Source organism: Pavona decussata, unplaced genomic scaffold, assembly GCF_977016875.1.
Source record: "Pavona decussata unplaced genomic scaffold, jaPavDecu1.1 SCAFFOLD_95, whole genome shotgun sequence".
Classification (NCBI taxonomy): domain Eukaryota; kingdom Metazoa; phylum Cnidaria; class Anthozoa; order Scleractinia; family Agariciidae; genus Pavona; species Pavona decussata.
Window position 1 is genome coordinate 2,227,501 of NW_028145512.1, and position 7,788 is coordinate 2,235,288.

General features: G+C 39.5%; 1 protein-coding gene across 2 annotated transcripts; it reads right to left on the minus strand.

The window, feature by feature from the left end:
- Positions 1-67: 67 nt before the first annotated feature.
- LOC146473094 (short-chain dehydrogenase/reductase family 9C member 7-like) lies at positions 68-6,260 on the minus strand. Of its 2 annotated transcripts, none has more exons than XM_085118946.1 (4): positions 5,009-6,260; positions 2,963-3,145; positions 2,513-2,725; positions 68-1,677 (listed from the first exon to the last, which is right to left on the minus strand). In XM_085118946.1, exons 1-4 carry the CDS (start codon positions 5,325-5,327, stop codon positions 1,457-1,459), a joined length of 936 nt encoding a protein of 311 aa, XP_084975072.1. In that variant the 5' UTR covers positions 5,328-6,260; the 3' UTR covers positions 68-1,456. The 2 variants fall into 2 exon arrangements, with proteins under 2 accessions (XP_084975072.1, XP_084975071.1); XM_085118945.1 differs by having other exon boundaries at positions 2,513-2,752.
- Between the last annotated feature and the right edge of the window lie 1,528 nt (positions 6,261-7,788).

Here is a 7,788-nt window from a genome sequence, read left to right on the forward strand (position 1 = left end):
CGCAAATAATTTTTAGCGATACCGCAACATAGAATGTAGCGCGGAGAACAATACATACATACATACACTTTATTTAGACACGGTAAAAATATCAGTTACAAGATAAAAATTTAAAAATAAAACTGATTTACATGTTTTCCGTGTGGGAGTACGAGGAGGACAATTGGCGATCTATCTCATTTCTAAAATTAGTAAAAGATCTAATGGCTCTGACGTTAGATGGAAAGCTGTTCCACAAATGTGCCCCACTGTAGCAGAAACTACGTTTCAAAAACTCGGTACGAGGCTTAGGCAGAGCCAATTTTAAGGGATAAAGAAACAGCGCGCGCAAATAACTTTTAGCGAGAAAGAAACAGTGCGCGCAAGTAATTTTTTCGCGGCATAGAAACAGCGCGCAAATAATTTTTAGCGATAAAGTAATATAGCAGGCGAAAATAATTTTAAGCGATTAAGAAATATAGCGCGCGCAAAAAATTTTTAGCGAGAAAGAAACATAGCGCACGCAAATAATGTTTTAGCGAGAAAAAAAAGAGTACGTCCAAAACAATTTTTAACAATAAAGGAACAAAGCGCGCGGATAAATTTTTGGCCATAAAGCAATATTGCAAGCGCAAATAATTTTTAGCGATAAATAGTCGATGATAGTTGATGGTAGTCCAAACTATCGTTCACTATTTTCAACTATCAAGTGAATGATCAAACGGCTCAAAAAGTAAATCGTAATAGCCGACGATAGTTTGGCGTAAGCCCCCAGCGTCAGGCACCTGCCGAGTGTAAACATTGCAAACATGGCGTCGCGTTAAGTTAATGTCCACAAGAAATCTTGACTCACAGTCCCCGACCAGTTAACTTGTACCTTTCAAAGCTCTATTTTCACTGGACTCTGATAACCTGCAGCTGCATTATTTTTTTATGGCTGCGAACATTATTCTGTCGTTCATTCTTTTGTTTACATCTTTTCTAGATTAACATTGTTCAGTATTTATAATCACATGGGGCGCTTTAAACATTGCTGACCCAAGCAGGACACCTGTCACATATGCATGAAAGAAGTAAATGGCCTCGCTCGCCACCAGTCTTCCTTTATCTCAGTGGTTAGAGCATTCCAACGGTTTACGGAGGGTGCATTTTGCTCGATCCCTGTCGGGGACTCAAATGGTTTCTTTGTTCCACGCTCGTGACAGTATGAATATTACATCCTTGGTAGGGTTTAATAAAATGCCTGATCCTAGCGTTGCCCAGCTTGAGCTTCTGTGTTTTGTTGCAATATCAAGTACTCCGAAACATTTGTTTTTCTATCTTCTACTTTAACTTTGGTCATGGTACCATAACTGCAAATCACTGGAGTTGCTGTGTTCCAGCTGGAATGTCTCCCTCATCATAGCTGACCTCTGAAGTATTTTTATCATGGGGCCAGATTTATGCGACTTCCCAAAGTTTGTTGCATTGTGCTGCATCACTTGCTTGCCAGCGGTGCTGGTAGCCTAAAAACCATGCGCGTAATAATGAAGTCCGCAATGACAGTTGGTAACCGCGCCATCCACACAAAGAAACATTGCGCATCCAAGCCAATTAAATACCGGTCACGTGGTGCTTGTGACGTCAGTGCGTCGACCACAGCGTTTACAACTTGATAGGTGTTGGGTGAAATAGGAAAGGACATTAAAAACGTAATCACTAAAAAGAAAAAATAAATAAATAAACTGAGATCAATTCCTCTAAAAAGATTCACGAATAAAATGATTGATTCTAAAGGATAACGTAACTTTTCATCCCAATAAGTGTACAGTTGTATTTTGTAAGAGTGGCGTTTAGCGGGATATCTTGGCCATTAGCTCTACATTGAGCACGAACCAAACCGCTACTGAAAATCCCTGAAGAAGTAAAGGAAACATGGTGCTATATTATATTAATAGGAAATTGTTAGGCAAGAGTGCTGAGCTACGTATTAGTAAACTTTAAAACTATGAGTAATGAAGGCTCTAGCTTGTGGACTGGTAAATAATAATAATAATAATAATAATAATAATAATAATAATAATAATAATAGTGAAGGTTGTTGTTAGCGCATTAAAAAATTCGCAATGCGCTCACAGTAACTAAGAATAAAAAGGTAACATAAATAGTTAAACGTTGTAACTAATAAAAAAAACTTTGTTACTAAGATATCAACCTAAGGTTTAAAATGTTCAGAAAAGGAGAAATGTTTTAAGTTTTTTTAAAGATGGCCTCAGTTTCATACTGTTTTATAGATTGTGGAAGAGTATTTCAAAGTTTCGGGGGCGTAGGAAAAGGAAGTCTTTTGACCATAGGTGGCTGGTATCGTGTGAAATTGATTAAAATCCCCGTAACTATAGAAACCTTGCATAATCTTCATTTTTATGTCAATTCCAGCGAGTCTTGTTTTATGAGGTGCTCTTTTCAGTTGTTTTTCATTGTGCCCTCCAGCACCTTTAAAATTGCCAATTTAAAAACAAAGTGAAAGACCATAAGGCTGACAAAGGAGGGGTACCTTTTTCCCAGAATTCTTTGCCATATTCTTTCTTTAGTTCATCACTCAAGTCATCCCAGCCTTTTCTCATCTGCCTTTCTCTCGCCCCAGGTTCTGTTAATCTTGTTTGGAATGCTCCCGATTCTATGATGCTAACTTTTATTCCCCAAGGATGCATTTCTCGTCTGAGAGCGTCTGAAAACGCTTCCACGCCATGTTTAGTAGTGCCATAGGCTGAGAAAAAGTTAGATGAAAAACGGCCTGTAAAAAAATATTGGACAATAAAAACCAATCAGGAGCAAACGGATCTATAGTAAAAAGGCTTATTCTATAGCAGATATTAAGCGGGTGGGCCGGCAAATGCTTTGCTTATAAGGGTATAAAAAGCAAACAGAAAGAGTTACTATTGCAAAGCGGTTGAATATTGACCTCAAACCTGTTACACAGAACACTTTTTCAACGATTACGTACCATGAACGCTTGAGAAGTTAACAACTCGTCCCCGGGCCCTTTTCACTAGCGGGAGAAAGGTTTTAGTGACGTCAATCATTCCCCAGAGATTTACGTCTGCGGTGCGTTTAAAAATGTCCAGCGGTGTCCATTCGATGGGAAGTACGTAAAGTATGCCAGCATTGTTTACCAGGCCCCACAATCCTGCCAACATACCAAACAGGGGAAAAACTAAATTGAAACAGAAACACAGCTAAGGAACAATCCTTATGTATTTCTGGTTGAAAACGGATTAGCGGCGATATAGCTAGCTATGTCGAACTACCTGGAGTCCCGTTCAGACATATGAGGACATAAGCCCCCCCCAAAAAAAGAAAAACACAGGTCTTCACTGCCAACTTCTTTTAAACTTTGCCAGGAACTCAGGCATGTGTGACCCAAAGAGTATGGGTTTTGCGCCGTTTTGGTCTGAAATAGGGAAAGGATTTCAAGGCCAAGTTCAAGTTGTTCAAAGAGCGGAAACCTCTATCCAGCGGATTGGGGTACATTTTAACCGCTGGATGGCTATTTATCCAGTGGATAGCGTTATCCGCTTTAAGAACAGCCGGTGCAAGGTCTAAAATTTACTAACATATTTTTGATCTGATATATGGCCAGGGTTTGCAGACCCGAGGCACACACCCCCATTCGGCAGGTAAGGCAGGAATTCTTTTCGGTGATAAACAGGGCAACTGAACAGGCCATAAAAGCAAAGGTGATAATGTTATATTTTGAAATATTATATTTTCTCCATCGCTACGATCTACAACTTCAAATTTGTTTTTAACTAAGCTTGAGTCGCAGGAGTCACCGGTATATGGTTTACCAGTCACAGTTCTACCTACAAACCCACGAGACAAGCATCACTGAAGTGTTGACCTGTATATTCCACGCTATGAGAAATCATAAAAGGAATTCATGTGTTCGCTGTAATTAATTTAAAAAGTGTGTGTACGGCTTTCTAAAAGAACTGAAAAAGTTGGTCTTGTGTCTAAAAGAATGAAAATTTTAAAAAAGCTGAGTTCACCGGAATTTCGAACTCTGGTCCGGAACATAACTGCAAAACGGTACCAAACAACGAAGATTCCCTAAACAAAGAAAGGTATTTCAGAATGAAAAGGGGGGGAGCCCAACTTACTAGCGACTCTTGTGCAGTTGTGTTATTCAAATATGTAATCGTCGATACAACGAGTGAGCAGTCAAGTGCAACATCGTACAAGAGCATGAATAATAAGCACAGATAACAAAGAAACCTCTTACAACAGGTTTGAATGTTGGCAATAGATTCGAATATTATAGACATGATTCAACGGCTATGATTCGACCGTCACAATTTGTCCACGATGGTGCAGGAAATCCCACCATAAACTACTGAAATAAATAACTAAATAAATAAATAAATACCTCTTAGAATTTAAACCGCCGTATAGAAACTGAGATCTGTGGATTTGCCTCACCACGACAAAGTATATTATTGTTTCTTGAGATATAAATGTTAATTTATGCAGTTTATATCGAGACAAACGATATACACCACGAGCAGAATCACTTTTTCATGCCTTTGGCATCGCCATTTTCTGAAAATGAGCGAATCGGGACCGGCGAGGCGGACGGGTTTAATGCTGTGTGTATACCCAGGTGTTTCAGATATCAATCGATGGTCATTACTCGACCATCATCATTCCCTTAGATCAGACAATGTTGAACGAAATTTGATGAAAACTTACTTTAATACTGTAATAGATTCCCCTGGAGCGTACGAGCGAACACAACATGCATTTGTCGACTCGGCTGCAACGGCTTTCTTGTGTTTATGACATGCATATTTAGACAATCTTAGAATCCACATCCAAAATTGAACAGGAAAATAAATTTAAGGTATTCTCATGTTGGGAATGTTCTCTTCCAAAAGGTGCTTATTTTTCAAACTTCAATATCAACTTCTATAATATAAGGTCTAGTATGTTGAGATATTGGCCTGAAATAATTAAGGTAGCCCCTTCATATCACGCAATGCAGTCTGGTTACCTGATTCAGAAGGAATCCTTCTTTCAAGTTCCTCATAGATTTCCTTAATCTGTTGGGAGTTCGTGACATCCATCTGGAATGTTTTCAGTCTGTCACTCGTCACTGATTTCAAACTCTGTTCTCCTTCTTTCGTCAAACAAGTCGCCAACACACAAGCTTCCATCTTGTCCAGTCGAATGGCTGTTTCGCGACCGAAGCCAGAGTCGCAGCCGGTAATCAGAACATACTTTCCTTTGAGATCAACTTTTGCTCGCGGGATCAATCGCCATACAAAATAAATTGTAAATAAACCGACTAAGAGTGGAATGAACCAAGACATGGCTGGGCTAAGGTCTGCAATCTTAATCAGTCACACAATTTAATTTTAATCGTACGCCTACGCGATCTCAGCGTTACGAGTTGGGGGTGGAGCTTCCTACACTGGAGAGACAGCCTGAGGTAAGTTTGGGGATTCGTATAAAAATATGACGGGGCTTAATATATTTTACCCCCAAAGGAACGTGATTTACTTATCCAAGATGAAGATGGAAACTAAAACTGGATTCTTATCCCTAAAAGGTACAATGGTGCACCTTTGTTGTCATCCTCCCACTCCCCACCAAGGCAAAACATTATGTTGTTGTTTGTTGTTGTTGTTGTTGTTTTGACTTGGCAAAACCGGAATAATAAGGAGATATTCCGTATTCATTATACAACGGATCCTGGGAACTACGCTTACGGACTCAGCTAAGGCCTGCATTTAACACTTGCTAGTAAAGCACTCCATACACCAGTTGTTAATGTGAGAGATATAGATCGACTGCCATTAATGAACCAAATTATGCGTACTGAAGTGCAATCACCATTACACGGCAAGGAAAGGCTTTCTTTTAGCTTTTGCTGTGCTCATTGTTTCATGTTGTTTCATGCCTCTCAGTCACAAGTGAAAACCAAGAATTCATGGACATGTTCTTTCGTTGTGCTGTTATTGTCGATGTGGTTGATCAAGCAAGAATGATAATACACTCCACTCATAAATATGCATGTGATTCAGTAATTGTGTCTGTATGACAGAAAAATGCTTTGGTGTGATACTAAGGAACATCTAACATACTAACTAAGTTGTATCTTCAGCCGGTAATCAGGACATACTTTCCTTTGAGATCAATCGCCATACAAGATCAATCGTGGAAAAAAACCCAACTATATATAGTTGCAATAGACTAAAACATGACAGAGAAAGTCGGTGGAACTGTTTCAAGGACTGACGTGGCAACGCCGTTCTTTCTTTCTCTGTTTTCTTTCTATCTTATTTTTTTAGTTTTAGAAACAACTCGTTTTATAGTTTTGTTTTGTTTCAGTAGTAACTTTTCCGCTTCCTTATTTTTGAAATCGTTTACTGTTACCGCGGTTAACTATCATAATATTCCAAATGTATTGTTCCAGATAGTCTGAAATGTCAGCCGTCTCCTCCCCCTAACCCACAGGGGGCGCGGGAGAGAGAGACGTCTGAATTCCGAGCGTTATAATGTCGTCCGTTGACGTCACACAGTAATTTATGCAATTTTGCATAAATAAAACCTTTGAAACAAAATGGCGGCCACGAGTCATGGAAGCGCGCGGCGTGCATTGCAGCATGCATAATGTAGGAGGTTGTGTGCGTTTTGTAAGTCGTAAAATTTGAATACAAAGCATCAACAATGTATGTACGGGATCGCACTTCATTTTCCACCGAAGATGAATCGAAAAATGTTCCGATAAATGCTATTAGTAAATAAAGTGTTGACAGGCCAGACACGACTCATGTTAACGTGGTATGGTGGTATGAAATGTGACTTCTCGTTATGGTTTTGCTTTTTTTTGACGGTTTTTTTGTATGAAATAAGAGTAGGTCCTTCAGAATATTCCTCGAAGCAATGGTTGGTTTTGAATTAAAAGTCATTTGCTCCTCAAGATGTTTTTGAGGTTAGGCATGCAACGCCGGGTGGTAAGTTATGACAAAAGAAAGAATTTTCTTTCGCACTTTATCGTTTTGTTGTAAAGCCGACTTCCGTTCAGTGAAAATCAGAGGTTATTTCTTCAATGAGATTGTGAGGGTAGCCTCTAGCCCAAAAGTGCGTTTTGAAGTGGATGATGTAATAAAATGATTTTGCAGAGGAGGTGTTTCGATAAAGGTCTCAGGGCTTCATTTTTTATTAGTCCCGGCTTTTCTGACCCCGGTGGGTGGCAGGAAGAAAACTGTGTACTGGAAGGTCTCTGCGGGTTTAAAGTGCGTGCGAATGTCAAGGATTCCCGCATGATTGCAGAATCGCTGAGACTTCTGAGAACCAACTACTCAGTGAAATCATTCTATTGCAATACCACCAACTTCAAAACGCGCCTTCAGGCAAGAGGCTATCAACACAATCTCATTGAAAAAATAACCTCTGAGATTAAATTCACTGAACGGAAGTCGGCTTTACAACAAAACGAGAAAGTGCGAAATAAAATTCTTCCCATCTTCACAACTTACCACCCGGTTCGAGAAATATTGAAAGAGCCTCCCACTTATCTCTTACCAAAAAGGAAAATCTTTAAGAGATATACTCGTGAGAGCAAAACTACGTTAAACGAGAAGTCACTTTTCACACCAGGAACTTACGAGTTGTGTCTGGCCTGTCAACACTTTATATTCGCCGCCGAAATGAAATATCTGTTTTCGCAAGTTCGACCAATAAGAAATGGTTATCTATTTCAATTAGGTTAGAACCAATCAAAAACTACCTACCATATTCGCAAAAGTACGTGACGTCAACGGACGA

Coding starts and splice junctions, on each gene's coding strand:
- LOC146473094 (XM_085118945.1), bottom strand. CDS start 5,327: ATGTCTTGGTTCATTCCACTCTTAGTCGGTTTATTTACAATTTATTTT. Junction 3,146..5,008: donor AAGGATTCCTTCTGAATCAG/GTAACCAGACTG, acceptor GTATGTTGGCAG/GATTGTGGGGCCTGGTAAAC. Junction 2,753..2,962: donor TAACTTCTCAAGCGTTCATG/GTACGTAATCGT, acceptor ATTTTTTTACAG/GCCGTTTTTCATCTAACTTT.